The 24,311-nt window shown below is 46.6% G+C and overlaps 2 protein-coding genes across 2 annotated transcripts in view; one reads left to right on the top strand and one right to left on the bottom strand.

The window, feature by feature from the left end:
- KIAA0319L (KIAA0319 like) overlaps nt 1-19,729 on the bottom strand; it is a 35,212-nt gene extending 15,483 nt beyond the window's left edge. Inside the window, exons 1-8 of the mRNA XM_076357595.1 lie at nt 19,662-19,729; nt 18,223-18,389; nt 11,671-12,368; nt 6,030-6,321; nt 3,806-3,907; nt 2,853-2,950; nt 1,603-1,690; nt 250-342 (exon numbers count right to left, since the gene is read on the bottom strand). Of these exons, the coding sequence (XP_076213710.1) occupies nt 250-342; nt 1,603-1,690; nt 2,853-2,950; nt 3,806-3,907; nt 6,030-6,321; nt 11,671-12,368; nt 18,223-18,364 (1,513 nt within the window). The 5' untranslated portion in view covers nt 18,365-18,389; nt 19,662-19,729. The remainder of the gene's footprint in view (nt 1-249; nt 343-1,602; nt 1,691-2,852; nt 2,951-3,805; nt 3,908-6,029; nt 6,322-11,670; nt 12,369-18,222; nt 18,390-19,661) is intronic.
- A 379-nt stretch (nt 19,730-20,108) lies between these two features.
- NCDN (neurochondrin) lies at nt 20,109-23,914 on the top strand. Its single transcript, XM_076357417.1, has 6 exons — nt 20,109-20,297; nt 20,685-21,671; nt 21,894-22,120; nt 22,296-22,520; nt 22,743-22,885; nt 23,179-23,914. Exons 1-6 carry the CDS (start codon nt 20,196-20,198, stop codon nt 23,613-23,615), a joined length of 2,121 nt encoding a protein of 706 aa, XP_076213532.1. The 5' UTR covers nt 20,109-20,195; the 3' UTR covers nt 23,616-23,914.
- Nucleotides 23,915-24,311: the final 397 nt, after the last annotated feature.

Here is a 24,311-nt window from a genome sequence, read left to right as displayed (position 1 = left end):
GTAGCAACCTCTAGAGCTTTTCCTTTTTTAGGAGATTGGCTCGGGCCAGTGCCCTTCAAAAGGGAAACATGGAGAGGTGCTGTTGTGTGCATGTCCCCTTCTCCTGGCAAGAGAGGCTGATTCTTTTCACTAGTGTTTGATAGTGTCACAGCCAGTTCCTCTAAAACTTCATCCAAAGGGCCAGCCCAGAACCAAACACACAGAAACCAGGCTTGCTAGACTACTGCATTTAAAACAGCAGGTACTCACGGCTGCCATCAATAACAGTTGAAATGGTTGGGAGTGAAATCTCCTGGAACTGTGGGGACACGATGGCAACAGGACGCTGATTCACCCGAGGCTCTGCAACAACACCCAAGCTGTTACAATGACATCTACAGGCAGATCATGATAGAAAGCCCTGGCCAAGGAACTCTGCAAAACTACTCTGCCTTTGCGCACCAGAAGTAGCAAGCAGAATACATATTGCACATCCTCTTCCTTCTCCCCAGCCCTATCTACCCCCTCAGTCCTGCAGTCAGCGAGTCCAGGAGAGGAGTCCAAAGTGTGGAATTGCTGTGCCATACAGCTCCAAGACAACTACTGATCAGCCTGACTGTAGAGAACTGCACAATCAACGACAGTGATTCGTGCTTTCAGCAAGTTATACACCAATGCAGGGAAACAGTGCTAACAAAAAGGATTTAAAAAAGCAAGGAGGCGAACTGCCACACTGCTGCTCTGGAAATGGCTGCACTGCATCAGTTCTCCCATACTGGGTCAAGCATTCAAGCACAGACCATTCTAACAGAGCAGCACCTAGAGCTTCTCGCCAAAGTTTGGCTGCTGCTCCGAAAAATGAATGATTTTGATGCATGCTGCCAGCTGCAGATTCACTGCTTATAAGGAAATGATCAGCAACAGCATCCAGAAGGCCAGCCACGCACTCTTGCTAATTTAGGGAGTGCAAGAGCACTTCTTTGCCCACAAAGGTTGTAAAAAAGTCTTGCTGAAGTGTGCAAAATAAAGGGTTTTTTTGCATAAAAGGAGACGCAGAACCTGTGGTTGCCTCTTTACACAGGCCATCTAAAAAGTGAGACCTGGTCAGACAGTCAGCTCAAGCTACTGTACCTACACCAGCTCATCCGCAAACCATGTCTTACAGTAAGGAATGAGATTTGACGTAACCTGCCTGTAGTTGGGAATTATATTCTTTACTGCACAGGGAAGAAAAGAGCCTCCGAAGGAGCTTCAAAGCTCTGGCTTCCCTTCATTTTTTGCTCTTGCTGCTGTAAGCTTTTTAGCCGGTTACAGCCAGTTTTTATTGAAGCAGTGGCCTTCCAGGGCAAGGCATTTGCTAAGCACTTTTGTATCAGTATTCCAGCTCTTTTACTGAGTTGTTGGCCTGTATGCAGTATAGCAGAAGTAGCTATGCGTATTAGCAATAGTTTCACATCTCAGGAAATGACTTAATACACATACATATATACTGAGTTCACAGCACAACAGATTTTCACTACGTTAAACCAGGGTCCAGTCAAATAAACAGAACACGATGATACGGGTATCATGGTTTGTCAGAGACAGATGAAGTTAAGAAAAGATACAATTCCACCAACTCACTTGGATTCACTGTTACATTCACGTAACCCTCTCCATGTGCGTTTTCCCCATCAACAATGACTTTGAATTCGTACAGACCAACAGTAAGCTGGAAGTAAACACAAAAGATTATTTACCTTCAGGATGGTAGCACCTTGTCAGGAGCTATTAGAAGGTCAAGTTACCATGCTTTGGCACAGTAGCACATTAGCAGCATAAAACACAGGCAATTATGCTTCAACCAATGCATACACAGCAAAGGATGGTTTCCATGCCAAAATGGAATGGCTATGCAGAAACCAAAGATTAATATTTCTTTCTACCACAGGTGCCACAGGATTTTCAGTCAAGCTTTATTTTCTAGCAACAATAGGCAAACAGAAGAGAGATAACAGATTAGTTCAGGTTGTCTGGCCACAGGAATCTGTACTAGCAGATTGCATCTGAGATGAGAAAGGCTACATGTAAGAGAAGAAAATCTCTTCTTATTTTTACAAAGGAAAGTATTTCTTCTCTTTCTTCTAGGTGACATGAGTCAGGTAGTCACCCCTTCATCATTCACTGTTGAACCAAGATGAGAGGGCGAAGAACGAGGTGCTGGACAACAATCATGGTATCCAGAAGGCTGAAACCCTGACAGAGACAGACACGCTCCTTTCAAAGGGCTTTTCTCTGCATGATATTGTGACTAAAGCCTGTAGATTTTTTCCGAGTGCAGCAGAATCCAAGGTGCTCAAAGGAACGTCTCATAAATACAGAACTGTATATTCCCACAACATTTAAAGCCATTTCCTTGTTAAAAATCCCCATGTGCAGAAACTGGCAATCCTTCCACTGTTAGAGCTTGTCTAAAAGCAGCAGCCAGGGACATGTTACGAGGTACTCCACAGCTCTCGTTAATGGAATCAGCAAGTCCCTTTTCCAGTGGGTAGTACAAGGCTTCAGACCTAAACAGACCACCACACTGTTTCAGTAGCAGAAATAGCCACAACCCTTTGTTAATGTTAAATTGTGCCATTTGTATGGCTTGACATACTGCTTGTAAGCAGCTTTTAGATCCTGAAATCAATTTCTTCTTTTCCTCATGCCAGATCAATCTCCTTTTTGTAAGAGCCTTAGAAGAGGGCTTGCAGTCAAATGTTGGCTGCCTGCCCATCACGCAATTTCCTATTCATCCTGAAATCACATACAAGTCTTTCCTGGCTGCCAGGGTCCCCATCTTCTCCACTTGGCACTTAACACAACAGGATACGAAGCAGCAAAAGCTTTACCTTAGATAACTTAAGGGTCTGGGAGTGCTTCCCTTCCATTTCTCCACCGTAGTCTTTTGGATGAGTAATCAATTCCCACTCATAGGAATAAGTGGTTCCTTAAAAAAAAAAAGTCCAGATGTTTGTTTTTAAAAGACTGCCTTTCTGCCAGGCTAAAGAAAAGTAAAGGTATTAAACATTTACAAGGCACATGCTGCTGCACTATGGAGAAATGAGACAGCTTGGAGTTTGGGCTGCAGCTTTTTGGGAATGTACCCAGGAAAGAGACAATCTGTGCTTCTAAACACATTTACTCTGGAGCCAAAACCCATCTTTCAGCCTCTAAGGCATTAGAGAGCTTTGGAGCAATCACAGCTCCAAGATAATAAGAGAGAAAAGTCTTATCAAGCCCTCAAATCCTGCAGACACAACATAACGCCAGTTTTTGAACAGGAATGCATCTATCCCTGTTGCTGCACAACATGTAACATGCTTGCCTCTCCTCTGCAGTCTCCCACTGCCATTGTGGACAGAGCTATAGATATGAACTTTACAAGTACCTGTGAACAATTTGCATGATGAAATGAGGAGCGTATAGAAATGCGTTCCTCAGCATGTCAACCCCCAAATCAGATTTCAATCCACCAAATGAGAGATCACTTGCTAAGACAGCTTGTTGCCTATCAGTAAACATCACAAAGAGATGCCGAGGAGCCACTGCTTCCTCACATACCACTTTAAGAATATGCTGTCTCCCAAATCTAATGACTTTGTGGCACTTTCAATGCTTTGTGCGTCTTGCTATTTTCTGTGAGAGGCAGCATGAGGTAATAGCACAGGATGAAAAATTTCTACAGGAAAGTGTTCTCTGACAAAAGACGTTTTCAAGATTGTCCTTATTTAACGCTGTATAACACGCCTATTTGCCATTTCACCATCACAAGCCCTTAGCAGAATTCCCAGGGAAGCCTTACGAAGTGGTGGTTCAGGAAGCACAAACGCATTCAGCTGAACTTCATTCTTTGGCAGGGTCACTTCAACGCTGTCTCCAGCAGAAACTACCAGCTCCTTCATAACTGTGAGGGAGAAACACAGAATTGAAAGAGGAACAGGAAAAAAAAAAATTAGATACATACATAAAACCACCTTGGCTTCAGAGTCTGTGGAATAAAAAACAGCCACAAACGGCTGTATTTTGTAAACATCCCATCACTCAGTATAGCTCCCGTTTCAGGTTTCGCTCTCATTGTTAATGCAAAAGCACTAATGGGGTTTTACAATTTCAAGGCAAGCCCAAAATTACTCAGTCATCTCTCTCTCTTTGCAGCTCCTGCACAGCTCCTGCTCCTTTTCTAAAGAGCTGAAACGTGACCCTCGGGCCCTGTACAGGGGAATCTATTCACCCAGGTCCAGCAGGATGGGAAGGGTTTTACCTGACAGGTTTTCGGCAGAGAACCCAGCTGCAGTCTCATGGCACAGCAAGACAAAAACTGCTATTTACCAAACTGCAATTTCAGATCTTCACAAATATATGAAGAATCCACGGTATTTCTTCTTTGAAAAACTGCTTGGGGGCTAAGAGACTTTTTAAAAATCTGCATAGCCACCACACTGAGTATGGGAAATCAAAATACAAACCTGTTCCTTTAATTTATATTTTCTTTTCATCCCTTTCTTAAGACTTTTCTTGCTATTCCATTTCAAATAAATTGACAGGTAGTTTGTTTTTAAAGACTACTGGGTAAAGACTCAAAAACTATGGCCAGTGACATTTTTTTTCCTGCTTGTTATTAGCATTAAGATGACCAGAAAGTTGATCGCATTTCTTAAGAGTACCTCTTGGCCTCCTCATCCTCCTCTTCCCTCCCCATTTGCTTTATTTTTGTCTTTTTATTATCGGGCCTGAGAATTACACATAGAAAACAAGAATTAAAGTTGCTTTACCCTAGTTTGACCCTGTCAAAGACAATGTTTCAGAAATATGCACAAAAAAATCCAAGTTAAAAAAGATGGGGAAAATGTCATTAAACATTTAGCCTTTCTTCCATCTGTTTATTAGCTACTGGAATTAACCAGTTAACTAAAAAAACCCAAATTCATCAAATTCTTTTTTTCCCCTCTCAATTACTCCAGATCCTGGGATATTACAACTCCATCAGTCTTTCAGCTGCAAAGAGTTCCAAGGCAAAAAGAAATCTGATCTCAGTAGGGAAAAAAACCCCAACAAACAGACAAAAAACCAAAACCCTGCTTGGAAAAACTACCCTTTGCATCATCTTTGTATTATTTAGGAGGCCCTGGCTACGTTACTTTTCCAACACAAGCCACTGAAGATGTTTAAAATATATTTTCCAGTTTTAGCTGGGGTAAGCCCTTAAAAAGAATACTAACTTGTTAGCACAAGCATCCAATGACCTTCCTGCCAAAAATGTCTTTGGATGCAGCGTTTCCTTTACACTTTCCATTTGTTCCCTTGTAAGGGAAAGGAACCCTAAATTCAAAAGAAATTCAGCTGTGAATACTTCAGCAAACTGGATTAACTGAATTCTGAGATATCACACGACCAGTACACACCATTCAATGTACGTACACATCCTTACGGGGTGAGCTAACGGCCTGGGTGAGTTAACAGAGTTGTCCAAAGTGCATTTTGGCTTTTATACATTTTCAATAGTTTGTTTTAAGAAATACCAGTGCAAACAGAAACATCATTTTGCTGCAAAGCAAAGCAAAGCATGGGCTAACGGCCAAGTACACTGCTCTCCATGGCTGAACTGTGCATTGACGTTTCAGGGACAGAAGAGAAAAGAATCAGTTACACCCCATTTTAAGCAGACATTAAGATTTCTGCTCAACTTGATAGATAGCAGAGTGTCAAGACTACTGCACGAATGCTTCACGGGACTATGCCTTGCACCACGTCTCAAGTTTCACTTTGGGAATTAAGATATCAGCATTATTTTCAAGCTGTTCCTGGAAATAGATCCAATGGTCACACGCAGATTTATGATGCCAAAGTCCCATTCTCAGACCTCACGAGTTAATGGGGTCCAACCGGCACGTGCACTGAAGCATGTATCTCAGCACTTTTTCAAAGGTACCATAATTTCTGAAATTATCTCATATTTTTCAATACTGCAACGGCTTGTCACCAAAACCTGAACAGATGACATTTGCTGGAGCACTGCATGTTCTCACCTGGTGTGGTGGCAGTAGTACTCGGTGACGCAGCAGTGTTGGTCTGGATTGTAGAAACACTGCCATTTGTGGGAACACCACTTGGCACAGAAGTAGCTGTCTGCATCTTCGTTGTGCTTTTCCCCGGCATGGGGCTGACTGTGGGCAACACATCTGAGGAGTGAGGATGGACCAAAGCATCATCTGGCTGCCCAGGCTTCTCGGTCTTCCCTGTGGCTGTCAAGCCCTGTGCTACAGGACTGGAGAATGTAGCCAACACTGATGGTTCTGGTGCAGATGTTCCTGTGTGGGTCTGTAAAGGAAAAAGTTGTCTTAGTTTGACTTAAAACACTGAACGTCAGTTTTGTTTTACTGTGTTTAAGCACTTCACCTCCTCCAGTTAGGGAGGCTGAAAAGTCCCTGGTTTGTTTTTCCCGGAAGCAGGATGTTTTACTGCTTTCTCTTCCAAGTTGTTTCTCCATGTTCTTCCTCCACAGCAGATAGGCCATTTCTAGCTCAGCTGAACACCGGTTAAGACCATAGATTTAACTACAAAATCTTAAGTACCATGGCTGTTGATGTGGCAAACATGACAGAAGATCTAGGTTCAAAATTGCAGTGAGCGGAGCTAAAAGAACGGAGAGGTGGGATAAGACAGAAGCAAGAAACAGGGACCAGGAACTGGGGTTCATTTGGGCCATGTATTTTGGCCACGTATTCCTTTTTCTAAAGCTGTGCAGTTGGCAAGCACAAAGTAGGAGGATTGCAATGGCATTTTTATGTAATAATCGAATCATTGCAGCAAAAGGAAATTTATTTCAGAATCACTCTTCAAAGCAAGGTGACCTGACACAAACAGTTCCCTGCGTGCATGCCACAGGAGATGCTGCTGGGGCAGGGAGCCGAGCTTGCAGGCAGAAAGTTTGCTCACATCCATACAAGATGAGCCACTTTATTGAAAATAATCAAAGTGGCAGGAACAATTTCCTTTCTTTCATCAGAAAATTCCTTTTACAGCACCTAGCCATTCCAGTTCTTAGCCTGCCAGGCAATACTCTTGACAATTCACCTTCCACCATGAAGTACATGTGTGTAGCTCATTTTGTCGAGCTAACTCTATTTTGAGAACATCTGCTAAATATTTAAAATGGAGCAATTTACCATCTTTGACTTGCAGAGTGTTTTGGAGCTGAATTGCCCACCACTACTCCCCACTAGAGGTGCTGGTCAAAAGCTCATCTTGGAGGAAATATTCCCAAGCTTTTATACCATGCTGTTGGCATTCAGTCCAGGAAACAGGAACTGGAAAAACACTCCAGACCATGGTGGGTAACCTCCTGGTCAGTAAATAGGCTGGGCTTCAGAAAACACTAAATGCCAGTTGTAAAAATAAAGCCATGCTGCACGTACTAAACAGCCAGCCAAGCCAAGAGTAGCAATGAAGGCACTGAAGGCTTCTCTGCAAGAAGGTTTTTTTGCAGTCTTGGGCAAATCATTTCCTCTCCCCGTATCTCAGTTAACTTTCCCTCAGTCACAGAATTTAACACATCTCAATTCATTGATATGTTTCATTAACGTCTGAGCTTTATGGACCAAGGAATCAAACGTTATTTGTTAGTGTTACAGACATAAGCAGTTTTTCCTCTATTTGCTTACTTGTTGATGGGCTTCCTTTATCTTTAACAAAACTATGGATTCTTTGGAACAAAGATGCAGGCAAAATCTGGCATACTGCTCTGTGCTGCTCTTCATCGGCAGCCTCAGGACAGTTGGCCATCCCAAGCAGTAGCATCTTACACCCATCCATAACTCTGGTCAACTCAGGATACTGACACCCTTTTGCCAAGTAATCGAATAAGATAAAGTTAGAAATACCGGCACAACAAGAGGGAACAGCCAGGCAGGAACTCAGACACTTGAAACAGACTCTTCAGGAAAGGCACAGGAGCAAAAAGCCTCCGTGACTTCATACCACTATGGGGAACCACTTTTTGCTTAGCAAGAATCAACCCAGACGGGTTGCAAGAACAGCTGTCACAAACAGCACGCAGAAGACCAGCATCTGCCCGCTGGGCACAGCAGCCGAGTATCCACTTTACTCGGCAACATTTTCAGTGAGCTAGATGCTTCCTTGACTCACTTTTTAATGCCTAAAAACCCCCAACTTTACAGTTAAGAGAGATCCTCTTCCTCCCAGAAGTCTTCAGGATGAATTGACAGCCAAACGTCTGCAGAGAGCTTGAATCAGATAAGCTTTGCCTGGGGCAACATAACAGTCAAAAATGCCTCTAATGCTTGCAAGCTGAGACACTTCTTATCTTTACTCCATAACCCAGAATTCTTTAAAGCGAAGAACAGAAGATTTCATTCTTCGGGATAAACAAGGAGGAGACTAGAAGTTTGCCAGCTGTCCTATCTTATTAGCTTAGAAAATAGAAAGAAGTGGCATATTGGCCTGAGTGAACGGAATCGAAAGTGTCTGACACTCCTACGATCCCTACCTGCCTTTGGCCTGGGACAAGTGACCTGGTCTCCTTGTATGAGAGTCCTACATCTAAGATGGAACTAAAGCAGCTATATGCCTCAGAATCAACACTTAAACCTAAGTTACTTGAAAGAAAAATACCTGTGCTCTGGAATTTTCTTTTATTTTTTAGTTTAAATGGGCCTTACTTTGCTAAGCCTGGTCTGGATTTACAAAATAGGCTCTTTTCAGTTTAGATTGTGCCCTTAGTTGTTTGCACTAGGTGCTGTACCTGTGAAGACCCTTAAGACGCAAAAACGTGGGTAACGTCACAAACCATTACAAAGTTAGTGCTGGCTGTGAAGAGAGACCTTTCCTCCTTCCTCGTAGGGTAAAAAGCTCCCAGCACTAGCAGGAAGCATGACAGCAAGAGTCAAACACTAGTAGCCAGAATTGTGAGTGCAGGAATGAGCTCTCTGGCTCTGTTGTAACAACTCCACTTTAAAGGCTGTAGCTTTTTCCACAGTCTGCCTGCAGAGCTGCTGCAGTGCTGCAGCAGCCCTTCTCATTAGCAGTGCTGCGCTTAAACGCTTCTCCTGACCGGTTATTAAATGCATTGCTATATTTTAAAATTGACAAGTATTTCTACAACGAGGCAGAAAAAAATTGGTGCCTGGAAAATGTCACCCACTTTCATGGAAAAGCACAAATTTCTCTTCCTTAGTTAAGGGCTGATGAACAGGGTGCACTGCAGTTTATCCTGGCACACTCTCCTTCACCCATCTCTGGCTCTATAGCATGGATACAGTAAAACCACAAATTAATGCTAGCTGCACATTAGCAAAGGACATTGCAGATGGCTATGGAGCTATCAGAACAGCAAGAGGAAAATTAAAACTCAGTGAGGCAACGTTTTCCTAAAACAGTCACTTGACTTCTCCCTGAGTCTCTAGGAGCAAAGGAAAAGATTTGCCTTGCCACACATTCAATGCTCATCGACAGAAGAGGAGAATATGCACATTAATTTCTTTCTCCCCTTTTAGAGAGGAGTCAAGAGCCACTTTGACCTCAAATGTCCTTTCCCACTTCAGATGTTTGATGCTCCCAGGTATGAACTGCTTTGCATGCAGTAATGATCCAGTATTCTCCCCACCTTCCAGCCCACCTGCCAAACCTTCTTTAAGAACACAGTACTAAATGCACAGCATTCACCTGCTGAAGCCATGTGCTCCGTGTACTGGACCAAATCTAGCCCAGGTGAAATTCTACTGATTTCAGCATGTGTGTAACTTTACTTAGTTTGGCTCATAACCAACCCAACTTGGAAAACTCCCTGCTTTAGCATCTCCCTCCTGCAAAGGCTGGCTGTGTCCCAAGTACACAGCCTTGAATGTTATATCCTTGGCCTAAATTAAACTGCTCTCAGATCAGCAATGCAAGGACAGCTGCATAGCTTGCCTCATATTTTGCCAGTGAAAGTTGGATGGTTCAATAATCAAGGAATTAGCCCAGGGCTGGGTAGAACCGGCTTCAACTCAATACTCCTGTTAAGGTGGATTTTTTAATTCTTTCTCCTCCTCAAAAACTCTACCCTAAACCTCAAAAATGTGACTGCCAGGAATTCCATCACAGCGAATATATTTTAGTAAGAAGTTTTTATTTTGATGAACCTGCATTTTGTCAAGAGATCTGGACTTTCTTACTAGCAAAAACCAGTAAGGAGAAGAAAAAACTTTCCCCAGCATACATCCAAAAGTGCACCTTAATGACAATGGAGAGTGCTTCCTAAAGATGGGAAATCCTGGATACTCAGCAATATTCAGAATCTGATTAATCCATGTTATTTAATAACATTTGCAACCAGTTTACTGGACAGGCACCAAATAGTAATAATATGACAACTCAGAATGCAACACTGCACACTGAACAAGCAGGGAGATATAACAACTATTACCCAAGAGCAGCAGAAGACATTTAAGACTGGCTGCGCAGAAGTCTCCCCAGCCATTGCATGCATAAGAACTGAGAGAATGGGGTCACTGTGTAAATCTCAAATATTAGGAGGAGGCGGTGGAAATGCTGCAATACTGCGGGGGAGAGAGAAAACTGAGATCTTGAGTCAGCCCTAAATGCTGTGGGGTTCTGGAAAATCAAACATTTGTAAAGTTTTAGTGCACGATTTCACACGCCACCCGGGCTGCCCTGGAGCTCTCAGCAGTGTCCCTTGGCTGCTCTCCACATCCTGCTCTGCAGGGTGGTAGCTCAGACCAGTCACAGCCCTACCTGGAACCAAGATTTGAATACAAGGGAGAGAAATAAATTCAGTCAAATTTCCAGAAGGCATCAGGCTTCAACGGTGCCAAATCCTAGAAACATGGCAAAAGGTATTTAAGGAACAGTTTCACAAAGTAGAATTCTTTCTATTTCACCATCACAAGCGCATGGGCTTTTTTGTACGACAAGGCTCAAAAAACTATTTGCAGATTTAAAAATACAAACTTCATTTAACAATTCAAATGTGCCAGTTTCTCTTTAAGACTAACATCTAGATTTACTAGATTAACATTTTACATGTTTGGAGTAGAGACCAAACTGGTTTTATTCAACCAACGCCAATGTAAGCCTTTGTGGATTTGTGAAACTGAAGCAGTCTTCAAAAACAGAACAAAAAAGTTGGCATCAAGATGCCAACTCAAGCAAGCAGGCTGACATGAAAGTACACTGGAAACTCTATGCATGAGTCTATAAAATAATGTACTTACTGCCTCGATTCAGCACTCAAAGGAAAACAGCTTATTTTATTTTGTGGATCTAAAAAGGTACTTTTACGGGTAACAGTGTTCAACTCCCAGGGACTTCCCACTGATATCACATATTACCTTTCCTTCTCATCTGGCAAGCATGCTGTGTGATTATACAAGGATGAGCATTATCATGGCCTCCACCTCCCCTCACCTTCCCAAAGACAGTTTATCCCAGCTAGGAAGAGGGGGGGGGGAAAAAAACCTACCCCACTAAAACCAAACAAAAAACCCAACCCTTGGCCTTGCCTTGTTGACAGGAGGCTGAAAACAGACATCCAGAAAGGTATCCTACCACTTAGGCAGTTTTAAGTCAAAGTCTACGTAAAGCAAGATTGAGCAGGAGGGTGACAGCTGTCCAAGGCAGCCCCGTTTCAGCCCCAGCAATCACACTTACCTGTAGCAAGCCAACATCGTCTGCATCACTTGATCTATTCACATTATTGCTTTTAGGAGGGAACGGGCTTTTGGTTTTCTGCTCTCTTGGATTCTGTCCATCTTTCAGCGAGTCTTTCTTTTGATTTGGATGGCCTTCAGGAACAGGCCTGTCTGCCACTAAGCGCCTCAGTACTTGATCCTTCAAGCGCTCTGCTTCACTTCGGCTGCTTCTAGATTTGCTATCTGATGCTCTGGCCGCAGCCTCACTGCTGGGGCTTGCTGCTATATCCCTTTTCAGGAGTTCCACCCTGTCACCTGCCAAGCTCCATTTCTGGAATGACCTCCGCAGTCTTTTTTTCCCCTGGACAGGGATGCCCCAGTCCAACCACTTGTGAAACCAGGTCTTCACATCACCTTCTGTTTGAAACTTTAAGGAGTGCTCTGTGCTTTTTGATTTCTTTAAAACCACCAAAACAGAGTCAGAAAAGCCAGTCCTGTTTGCCTGACACATGCCAGGCATAGAGCAGTTCACCTGGATGCACATATTTTCCAAGAACCAAAAGGCATCACAGGTGGGGCTCTGGCAGCAAGCAATCTGACAGGATAATACAGTATGAAATCCTTCCAGAAGCTGTAAATGGTGATCTCCCCACGATCTCAAACGGCCACCAAACAGGATCTTCCCCGGCTCGCATTTAGTTCTGTTCCAGTTTGCATCTGGGAAAGGGGAGGGAAGATAAAGACAGACAATTCTCAATCCTTTAAAGCAGTGGACAATAGATCCTCATCACTATTCTCAAGATGAATTTAGGGCACAGGAGCAATGTGGGAGAGAGGGTACAGGGCAGTAAAATGGGGGCTTCTCAGAATCTATACCTGGCCTCAGTATCCAGTACTTTTATAAACTTTTAAGCAACAATCCACTACCTGCACCTCCTACCAACGGGACCACCACCCTTTTTGATAGCAATGGAACTAAATCCATCTACAACAAAAGAAGTGAAACCAGAAACGTTCCTGTTTCAGAGAAGACTGTAAGGCACAGACTGAACAGTGAGGCTGAGGTTACACAGCAAGTTAAGAGACAGAAATTGAACCCAGGAATCCCGAGTGCAGTTTCTTACTGTAACCCAGTAAACAGCATTGCCTCTCTGCCCATAGTTTGCCTTGAAGGAGAATTCTGGAAACAGTGACACTGGCTTGGTTCACAGTATAAAGGCATGTTTTCCTCTTCCATGCTGATGTTTGAAGTCAGTTACTCGGCTGAAATTGCTCCATTTGAGAAGTCATTACATCTTCTAGAACAGAGGTCTGCAAGGCCTATCCTTGCCACCTGCTCCACTGTAGTGCTTTCTATAACAGAATTTTCCTGTCAAACATGTTTTTTAAGAGTAAAGTTACTTCAGATTTCAGATCAGCGGTAAAGCAGCAACTGCTTTGCATATGGATTTTTATTTTATTTTTCTCAGCACGAAAAATTAAGAGTGCTTGCAGGGATCAATGGATTAAAGGCTTCCAAAATTCAGAGCTCTGCAGATTAAGGACTCCCTAAAAATAGACTAAAGACCTATGGGACTGTTACACTGTGCTGTGTTCAGCATCCAAGGGATAATAGGTCACTGGAAGATTACTTTACAAACTATGTTGCTGGACTCTAAGTGGTGCAGCTAGAGAATATGCTCTGGCTCCTGGCCTGTCAAGAATGGAGTTTTTGAACACAACACAAATGGGAAACTTTTTTCTCCATTAAAATAAAGAAGTCTGAATTTAAATTATAATACCCTGGATCCCCATTTCTTGACAGCATATAAAGAAAAGTTCAGTAACATATTACTATTCCAGTAACTCTGAATGAATACAGAGTTCATGTTGCATTATACCCACATTCACTACAGTGGGAACTAACCAAGTTAACAGGCATGGATGTAGAGGCTACTGATCTGTCTGTCTGTCTCCCCTGAGAAGAATTCTCACACCACTTCTCCTGTCACTTCCAACACATTAAAGATGGAATATGTTGAGGCACAGGAGAAAGGCCACAAGAAAATCTCCATGTCATCACCCATCAAATAGAAGTAATGGTGATGGCACTGCAGTGCGTTTTATGATTCTTGAAAGAAATCATGCAAGGTCCCCAACTGCCCGGCACAACTCCAACAGCCCTGCTGAGCCACGGCAGGCTCACATAGCAGGAAGCTTTCCAAGCATCAACCACGACACAGACAGAAGTGCAGAGGGGGAGGTATTTTTCTGATCAAGTCTGGAGCTCACAAGCAGTTGTCAACCTCAACCTCCTGAAGCACCAATCCTGGAAAACTCTGTGAGACTAGAACAGTACAGACGGATGCAGGTGTCTTCCACACTGGCTGTTTTAGGCTATTTGAAGCGTTTGACTTCAGGACTTTAAACTCCAGCCACGAAGACACTTACCTCACACTCCTGAGATGGCAAGGAACTCTGACCCTCTGAATCACAGCTAATACTCAAAGTTAGTGATATAAAAGTGCTATGACTTTGCCCTTCCTGCAAAGGACTGCACCTGGGGGCAGTGCAGGAGGAAGGGCAAAGTCATAGCATTTTTATAATGTTGTATGACCTGGATAACCTTGTACGACCAAAGAAAGCAAGAGGGGAAGACGGAGGACATATTTCGTTGTAATTCAGTTATCCCAAACACCACAATAGGTGTAACAGCTCTTGTACTCCTGATCATTAAAGGTATCCACATACAATGATTTGCTCACCCAGAATGGATTAGCCACTTGTTTAAAATAAAGGGTGATGGCCATATTCATGCACCTTTTGTGTGGAATCTCCTGCTACACCAAGAATTTCAACCCAAAAAGGCAACTCACACCATCACGAGGAAAAGTTTGGTTTTGAGACATCAGAAAGCAGGAAGCAGAAGTGTTATTTATAGCTTATTGTGAAACCAGCTCAGCAAAGGCAGTTTGAAGACAAGGCTCCAGAAAGCTAGCATCAGCTGCAACAGAATGCACTCAAGATCTGTGACCAAGTCACAGGGGACCAGAGCTCCCTATGAGTGTCTGAACCCACAACTGCACAGAAGGAAGGGAAGCTCTTCACTCAAGAAACGTCCAACTGCAACGTGGAAATGAAACATTGCATACATTCAGAGAGAGAAGTTGACAACAGCACCTTTAAAATCAGCACCATCCTTGTCGCACTTCATCAACACATGGCACTTCCTTCGAAAGCAAGCAGACCGGCAGCCTGTCTGCCCAGGGCAACAACCGACCTCATTACATTCCGAAGTGCTTGGACTGACAGTCACCCTGACACAACTGTGCGCACAGGCAGGGACAAGCACCTGGCATTAACCTGATGGGCCTGGAATTAGGACAGAGTACAGGGTGGGGGGGTGTACACCCCCCAGACTTAGAGAAACAAGTAACAAATGGAAGAGTAACACTATTGCTGTGAATTTCAAGAGATCTTATCCATTAACTCAAGTTAGCCTAAAAAAAAAAAAAATCACTTTCTATTAAAGGTGAAGCACTGTCCCTCATATACCCCGTGCAAAAGGGAAATGTGCTGCTTCCCACATCCCTAAAATGCCTCCTCCTCCTTGATCACTGCTCATCCATCTCTCCTTAGATGTCAGCCCTGGCTCATACATACCACTCAAATTAAGGCTTGATACAGAACCCAGTGAAGTTCAGCAGCAGCTTTCTAGTAACAGTCTTAAAACTAAGCACAAACAGAATAGGGCATATTTAAAAGAGTTTTCCCAGGGAAGATATCCCTTGTGAAAAATCACTACATACACAAGTATTGTATTTGTTAATCTAAAATGTAAAACCTGAATCCCTGTAAGCATCTCCTAGGTATGCCAGAGCCATGACTTAGCCCAGATGACACAACACTACCATGCTGAGAGCATTCTGCTTCTCTTTTAACCCACTGCTAAATCAAGATGCAGAGATTTGAATTATATTTTGGCCAGATTTCATTTCCAGAACCCTGCTAATGCCCACCTAGGACATGTTTATTTGAAATTAGCCAATATGGCTTCTGAATTGCTGTACATGGATAGATTAAAACTCTGTTAACTCTCAGGAACAGTAGAAGCGAACAGGAAACTCACAACATGCCAGCCCAGCATTCTAGATGTACATTTTCCACAGAACCATACTGATTTTCATCTATGCAAATCCCATGGTCTTTGGTGGGCATCATGCATTCACACAACTATTTACGTGCCATGGCAGAAAGCAGAGCTCCTCAGTCTACGCTTGCATTTCATCTCTGGAAAGATGAAAGATTTTCTGCCAGGAAAATTCACCCGGTCTGTTCACAAAACACTTCCTCCCTGAGAGTCCTGCAGGAACACACTGTGGGCCAAACGAATCGTTGTGATGAGAAGCCACACGTTGCTATTCGCAGTCTTGCAAATGGGGACCTCCACAGAACCTGGGGCAGCACCTGCGCTAAGCAGACATGGACCTGCACCAAACAGAAGAAGGCAGCTGGGAGTACAGGCAGAGGTACTAACTCCTGCTTACTGAGAGAGCAGCCTGTTCAGTCCCTTCCAGTCCCTTGTGCCGGACCCTAGACTACCACACACAGCAGACGCATACAGGAACTCGTGGGTGGGTCAGACCAGCAGACCGGTAAATCCGGTCACCAACAGAAGCAATGCCAGCAGCTTCAGAGAAAAGCACGAGAAACCCGTCAGCAGGAACATCCCCGGGAACGAGCTCCCTCCTAAGCCCCAGCAGCCTACCCAGCCTAGCACAACACAAACCACATGACGCCTGCACAGTGGGTGTGCTTAGTCACTTCTTAATGTTGTTTTTGTCTTTTTTTTTCCCTAGTATATCAGTACAAAAAAAGCTGCGCTTCTCAGGAACTTGGGAGTTCCTGTCCCGGCAATGCAGCTCACAGCTTTGCTGAACAGCAGGGGAATGGAATGAACAAGAACAGTTTCTATTAATAAGCTCAGGTTCACAGACTTGCTCAGGCAGTTAATCCCTCCTGATATCAGATCAATGATCAGACTTGACTCTATGGACTTTTAAAATCTGTCACATGTAACCAATTATGTCAACACAGTTCCTCTTACGTAACTCCACGTGATCACACTAATTTCTAGGCAGCCATAATTCCTCTTCAGTTTAACAAACTCTGCTGCCTAAGTGACACAAACAAGACCAAAACAACAAAAACTCTACAATGGAAAAAGTGTCCACATCAGGATAACTACGTCACATATAATTACATTTATTTCCACACACGCATCAGCCTTCATGGTTTTAACTCTCCCAAGCAGACCAGCCCTCAAACACTGCAGCGCTGTCCAGAACACCCTCTAAGAGAGACACGGGATTCACAGCTCTAGCTCTAGACTTCTAAGATATTACTGAAGACTGGAAATGCCACGCAGGAAGCCCATTCTACAAGGAAACACACGATCCACCTGACACACCATCCAAACCCAGAGCACCGAGAACCCTTTGCTAGGACCAGGAATACAAATATGTCTTTCCAGGTTCTAAATTAGCAGATTAAGGTCACGCAGCTCATTAGCTTAATCAAATCTGTCACTCGGTAAGTGTCCAGGAAGGCCTGGTGAAACAACAGAGACACTGCAGCAGCCTAGAGAACATGTCCACGTAACCAAGAAACAAAGCAAAACAACCCCCTTTTCAAATCTTGCTACTATTAAGACAGCAACCTTCCAGCAAAAAGAAAGCAGCTGTCAGCTGTCACACAGGTTGATATATACTGAGGTCACCACTGCCTCGAACCTATAATTCACTAAAACTTGAACAAGGATCTGGTGAATGCTATATGCACGCATGGGAAAAATACCACCTCTTGGTAAAGATGTGGCCTCAAAACATTCACAGGAACTTAACACGTCTCTCTGAAAAGTCAGAGTCTGAACTTTTTAAATAAAAAAAAACCCACACAATCCATTACAGGAAAACTTACATACAAGCCACTAACTTGGTTATTTACTTGAGCGGGAGGTCGGTTACTCAAGTTTGAACAGGAAATAAAAAAACAAACATAACAATTGCCTGTAGGCAAATACAGATTATTGACATACTGCATTTGGGGAGAGCCTTAAACATTTGAGAGATAAAAAAAACATTCCTGCCTTCCCAACTTGCTTCAAGTATTCCTTAGATGAAATTATTTTCCAGGGTATAACTTGTTCATTTTGCAGAAATGCTCAGAGAAAGCTCTCTATGAGGTATCAGGCAAATGCCTGAAAGCCAGCACCACGTGTGAAGATGCGCAACAGTAGCTGCGTGGGACAGACAGACACCCTGCTGCTGACCACTTGATTACTCAAAATAGCAGTTGGTTATCAGAGCAATACAGTGTTATGAGAAGTGACCCCCTCATGCTCCACATCCCTCCTACCCTTTTGACAGCTCATTTAGTAACTAATAAGGGTGGGGTTTTGTTTGTTTTTTAAACCAGCTACAATGTCTAGCAGCAAATAATTTCACCTTCCTCTCAGAAGATTTTAAACAAGCAAGAGGGATAAATATCATAAAAAATATAGACACAGTCCCAGACAGAACAGAAGAATCACCTGCTGAGGAGCACAAGGCACACAGGCAAGCACACAGGTAGAACAGCTGCAGACTTCTCAGCTCCCTTGCAGGTTTTCCCAGGCAGTATCGTGACAGCAATCGGGCGCTAATGCTGAACTTGGCTTCCAACCTCTCCTCCATGGCCTTTGTGGGCAGCGGCAGGGTTCTAGAAACATATAAGATATGAAACACAAAACATCCACCGGCAATTGGTATGTTCTTGCACAGATTCAGTCGACATTATGAAGAACATGGAGCATTTGCGGAGGAAAAGGAATGTCTTATCTTATCTGCTGTGACTTAGTCCAGCTGCTGCTAAGTAACTATCAATATACAATACTAAAGCAAAACCCATAGTAGCAAAGTTTCTGGTGCTGAACTGCAGCGGGCCACCACGATGGCCTTTCCCATCACCCTTGTGATTTCCTCCTCCAGACCCCACTGCTTTCAGTGGCAAAATATCTAATATCACAGTCTACCGGATTCCAAAGATGCATTTGGGAAATTTCAGTTTTAGATATACCACAGGGAATGGACAGCCAGCCAGCACCACGAGCACAACACTGGCACTGACGAACCCAGCACATCTGCCTGGCGATGTCATCGCTTGCATGTTGGTGCTGGCTGGTACCAGCCAGAAACAAACAGAAACAAGACGACAGCAATGCTGAGAAACACGGGGCTGAAGACCTGTTTTGCCTCGTATTTCGCTCTGTGGGGCACAGATCACAAAAACATCGATGCTCCTTCTCAGCCTTTCTAATGCCAAAGGCTCTTTTACAGCCTCATATGCTACTGAAATCTAAATTAGCTCTAGGTGATGCGATATTAAAACATTAATTACTTCACGAGTAATAAGTATTATCTGTTTTCAAAGAGTGACGAAGCACCATTAGGCACAAGGAGTTAAATCTGCCATTTCTGAAGAACCAAAAGGGAATATTGTCAGAGATCTATCAGCGCATTGCTTAAACGCTCCTCCTTCGTTCAGCCTGGAGGGAATGTCACTCGACCGCCCGGCAGCGCCGAGCGGGAGCTGCAGGAGGGCTGAAAGGGAGGAAGGGCGCGGGAGGAAAACTTCAGGGGGCTCACGATGGGAGGCTGCTCAGCCAACAGGTCGTTAAGGAAACTTTCCGGCTCCCCCCCCCCCGGGTCTCCGGTCCGCCAGCCCCTGCGGGGACAAACACCTCGCTCCCGCGGGGGCTGTCCAGGCGGGACGAGGTGACTCGGGGCCGGGGCGCAGGCGCCCACCAGCCGGGCTCGCCCCGCACCAGCCCGGCTGGCAGGAGGCGCCGAGGGCGGAGGCCCCGGCGCACCCGGCCCGAGCATCCCCCACCCCCTGCACGGAGCCGCCCGCGGCCTGTCAGCGCCCCCGGGACAGGGCCCCGCCGGGACGGGCGGGAGGAGGGAGCGCACCGGGCCGCCGGCGGGTACGTACCAGGGGCGCATGGCGAGGCGAGCGAGGCGGCTCCTCGGCGGCCTCAGGCGGGCGGCGGGGCCGGGCCGGGCCTCCAGCGCGGCGGGCCGGGGGGCAGCGCGGCCTCCTGCCCCGCGGCCATGGCAGCGGCGCCTCGGCAGCGGCGGGCGGGCGCCCGCTCACCCCTCACCCGGAAGCTGAACCGCCGCCTCCCGGAACCGGGACGGCCGCTGCGGGCGCCGTCCGGTCGGTGCCGGGGCTCCGGAGCCGGCTGTCCGGGCTCGGGGCGGGGCGGTGCCGCCCTCCCGCAGCCAGCGGGTGAGGAGGCCGCGCAGCCACGGGTGATTTGCCCACAGGTCGCGCGGAGGCGGTGGCTTCGGGGACTGCCCAACAAGGCGGCAGGCGGTTGGCCGGCGGCGCGGCGGCGGCGCGCGGATTGGCTGGGAGGCGGCACGCGGCGGCGGGCGGCATCACGGGTGAGGGGAACGGGCTGAGAGACCCGGGGTGCCGGCGGCGCCGGTTTTACTCCCCGTCCGTAAACCGACCTACCTGGCCATGGCCTCGGACGCCGGAGACAGAAACTCGACGCTGAAGAGGTGCCTCGGCGTGCTCAGAGACGCGAGAAACGACAGCGAGCAGTTCGCAGCCCTGCTCCTGGTAAGGAACCGCTGCGGGGCGGCGCCGTGGGCGCCATCGCCTCAGGAGCGGGCAGGGGGAAGGCGAAACCCGCCGCTGGAAACGAGAGTGACCGAGCGGCCTTTGCAGCTGTGCTCGCTGGCGCTGGGGGCTTCGGGGCAAGGTGCTTCCACGCGTTGGTGTTCCCAAGTGGAGGGAGCCTGGCCTTGGCTTGGGTGTGCTGAGGGGTAGTCAGCGGTGCCGCGCTCTGGTAAAGCTCTGGGTCAGCACTTGGTCTAAGTGCCCAGCTCAGTGGGTACTTCTCTGTACTAATGACAGTTGTTTAGGCTTCTTATTTGCCTGTTCAATCCTGTAAATTTAGCAAAGGCTCTTGCTATGCTGCACACTCACCCCTGGTTTGCCTTACAGGTGACCAAAGCGGTCAGAGCCGGAGAAGTAGACGCTAAGACCCGTCGCCAGATCTTTGACGCAATTGGATTCACGTTTCCGAATCGCCTGCTCACCTCCAGGCAGCCCCCAGCGGGATGCCCCGAGCACACCTTCCGGGCACTGGGCCTTACTCTGTTGGCATGTTTCTGCACCGATCCCGAGTTAGCTGGTCACTCCCAAATCCTGAACAAAATCCCAACCTTCAATGACATCCTGGTTTCCTCCTGCAATCCAGACAGCACGTCCATGATCGATGATGCATACCAGTGCCTGAGTGCTGTCATGGCCACTAGCAGGGGCCCCAGGGAGTTGGTGACCAAAGGGACGGTGTCTGCCCTGTGCCAGGCCTATGTGAATTGCAGTTATGGCTCTGACCGTGCTCTGACGCTGCTCTTGGGGCTGTTGGCCATAGCAGAGGCGAAGTGCTGGCAGAGAGACGCTCCACACCTCCTGGCCGTGCTGAGCAAGCTCACCAATGATTTTCTCAAGACTGAAGACATGACCAAATTTGAGTTGTGTGAGGTTCTGCCACACTTCATCCCCCTGTCGCCACCCCTCACACAGGACTCGCAGGGCTGTGAGTGCCTCCATAGACTTTACAAAGGGCTGGCTAACATCTTGGGCAGTAAACTCAGCCAGTCGCAGCGGGACCCTGCTCTGAAGCTTGCTGCCTGCCTCGTGCAGGCCTGTGGGTCAGAGTGGATCCCAGCAGGGAATGCTGGAAGCAAGTTCCTGGCCTTGCTGGTGAACTTGGCTTGTGTGGAGGTCCGCCTGACCCTAGAGGAGCCAGATCCCTTGGAGGTGGAGGGGAAGAAAGAAGTGGTAACAGCCTGCTATGTCCTTATTGAGATGGGGATCCAGGAGTGCCTGAGAGAAGAGAAACCACTGCTAGAAGAGGTGCAGAAAATGCAGCTTGTGAGGATCATGGAGGAGGCATTTGGAGCTGTAATATTCTACTTGAGACAGGTAATGCAGGGCTTTCAGGCAAAGAGCGTGTTTTTGTGGGTTTCTTCTGGGAGGCTTTGATAGCTGTTCACTGGGACGCTTAATGGGTGCTCAGCAGCTCATGGCCATAGCTGTGTAGAGCAAAACATGCATCTTCACCCACTGTGGTTTTCCTGCCTGCGGTACCTCGATAGGACAGCGGCCCTAACGTGTCATTTTCTGTCTGCTTTCTTATTCATGCAGGTTAAACAGGAGGAGCTACAAGATCCTTTCATATTTGCTTCTGTTCGAATCCTTGGAGCCTGGATGGCAGAAGAGACATCCTCCCTCAAGCAGGAAATCTGTGAGCTCTTGCCTTTCCTTGTTCATTATGCCAAGAAGCTTTTCAAAGAGGGCAGCCCAGCTGCGGGTCTTCCACAGCCAGAGCTGGTCAGCACCGAGGGCTCTGGCTTGCCTCAGGATGCTCTGAGGTGCGTATTTTAAGCACAGAGTTGATGTGTTTTAGCACAAACCTGTTCAAATCTTTTTCTATTTTCCATTCTCCCTGCAGTGCCAATTCCATGGCTCTTTTTTCCCCCCAGTTGGATGTAAATGCAGAGCTTAGACCCATTCTGCCTCACGTTCCCAATGTCTTTCCCCTTCCAGATTTCTGCTACCTGGCTTTTGCCATTTAACAGCAGAGGACAGGCCCCGGGACATCCTCATCTCAGAAGGAGCACCAGCACTGCTGTGTGAGTACTTCCTCCATCAGTGGGAGGTGCTGACCTCCGAGCCCGGGTCCCTGACTCCACTGACAAGCACTGAAATGAGTCTACAGACGGCGTGTGGGATTTTCCTTAACCTGGTCGTGACTGCACCGGACCTCATCAGGTAACAGAGCCGCAGGAGCCTGCTTTAAGATTGTCAGTGGGAAGAAAGAGAGTGCATTGTGAAATGAGCTTGCAGGATCTTTTAAGACACTATGCTGAAAGAGGGATGTCCCTTTTTCAACACCAGTTGTATTACTTTTTTGACACTGCCTTTAACCTTGACATTTTCAGGTGCTTCTGGCTCTGCTCAGGAAATGTGTCTCAGGGTTTGCTTTCTCTCTAGGCGAGACAAAACCTTTTCCTCCTTGATGGACATGTTGTTGAAGTCTCTTCCGCTTCTGCTGCCCCAGAAAGATCACCTGGTTCTAGCAGCAAACATTGCGACTCTGGGCCTGATGATGGCCAGGATCCTTGCAAGTTCAGCAGGTAAGAAGAGTTCCCACTGGCAAAGTTGCACATTGCTCTGCGTGGGCAGAGACCAGGTCTGGGTGGTTGGGCTGGCAAAAGCAAATATAAGGGCAACGGGTCCAGTTGCTGTCATTGGAAAAGTGACAAAACCAAAAACCTGGAGGAGCAAGGAATATGCAGAAGATTCAGTAGGCTGATGGGGATGGTATTCTGCTCTCCCTGAAAGCCCTGCTGCAGACAGACCCACCGAAGGGTCCCTCCTTTGGCCGAGCAAGCTCTGTATTGAGTCATTCATTTCCTTTCTCTTCCAGTTCTTCAGGGGACCCAGTCTGCCGAGGAGTTTTTCGGAGCCGCCATTCGCTTCCTATCACAGGCCCACACCGCCCAAGCAGACCCCGGTAGCGACGGCTTGGCCGCGGCCGTGTCGCCTGCCTACGCGAGTGCCTGGGCTGACGTCCGTGAGCTCTGGTTCCTGGGGATGCAGGCCTTGGCCGGCTGCGTGCCGCTTTTCCCCTGGCTGCCGCAAGCCGTCCTCCAGGCGCGGTGGCTGGAAGGCCTCTCGGAGTTACTGACCCGCGTCGCTCCAGCCTCGGTGGATTTTGAACTCATCGCCGCTTTCCAGGGCGTGCTGGTAGAGCTGGCCAGAGCCAGCAAGCCGTGCAGGGACGTGATCCTGTCACACCACGGCGGGGAGTGGGCCAACCTTTACGGTATGGCAGCTTTGGAACAGTGTCTGTCTGAGCAGTGAAGAGCCAGCAGCACCCCGGGGTGGGAAATGAAGCCAGACACCTGCACAAGATCTGTTCAACATTTCTCACGCACCCTTTGGTGCCGGATGGGGACAAAAAACGTTTAAGTAACCAAACTTTCTGAAACTGGAGTGATGCAGCAGAGCTCAGTGGGATTTGCACTGTCCACTACCTGATGTGCAGAACCGTTGCTGCCTCAGAACATTTGAACATGCACCTGCTTGACCTTCTGTCAGTATTTCTTTCTGAAAAAAAGTACTTTTTATCATTAAAGGTGTTTTCTGTTGCTTTGTTTTTCAAACTCATGCAGTGTCGGGATTTATTTCTGCCCAGAGCCCTGAGAGGTTGCCTGCTTCTCCCTTTAACATGCTCTCCCAATTTTGTCACAGTAAGCCCTTCAAGATGTCACCTTATTTTCTGTCAGAGGCCTGCACGTGTCAGTAAAGTAACTCGGCATTAGACGTAGAAGGCTGCAAAAGGCAGGAACGGGAAGAGCTTTAAAATTTACCAGTAGCAGCGAGGATAACTCTGACCTGTCTCCTTCTGGGGCAAAGTTGCACCAAGGCCCTTTTGCCGTGCTGTGGGACGACCCCCCCTGCTCGTATCCACGACTGGTACCGTCATCCCAAATTCATGCCTAGAAAACCTTCGCAGCACCACTTGCTGTTGCCTGGTTTGCCCTGTAAAACACCTGC

This window comes from Aptenodytes patagonicus, chromosome 21 (genome assembly GCF_965638725.1).
Source record: "Aptenodytes patagonicus chromosome 21, bAptPat1.pri.cur, whole genome shotgun sequence".
Classification (NCBI taxonomy): domain Eukaryota; kingdom Metazoa; phylum Chordata; class Aves; order Sphenisciformes; family Spheniscidae; genus Aptenodytes; species Aptenodytes patagonicus.
Note: the sequence above shows the minus strand (reverse complement) of the source record. Positions and strands in the feature narration are given on the sequence as shown.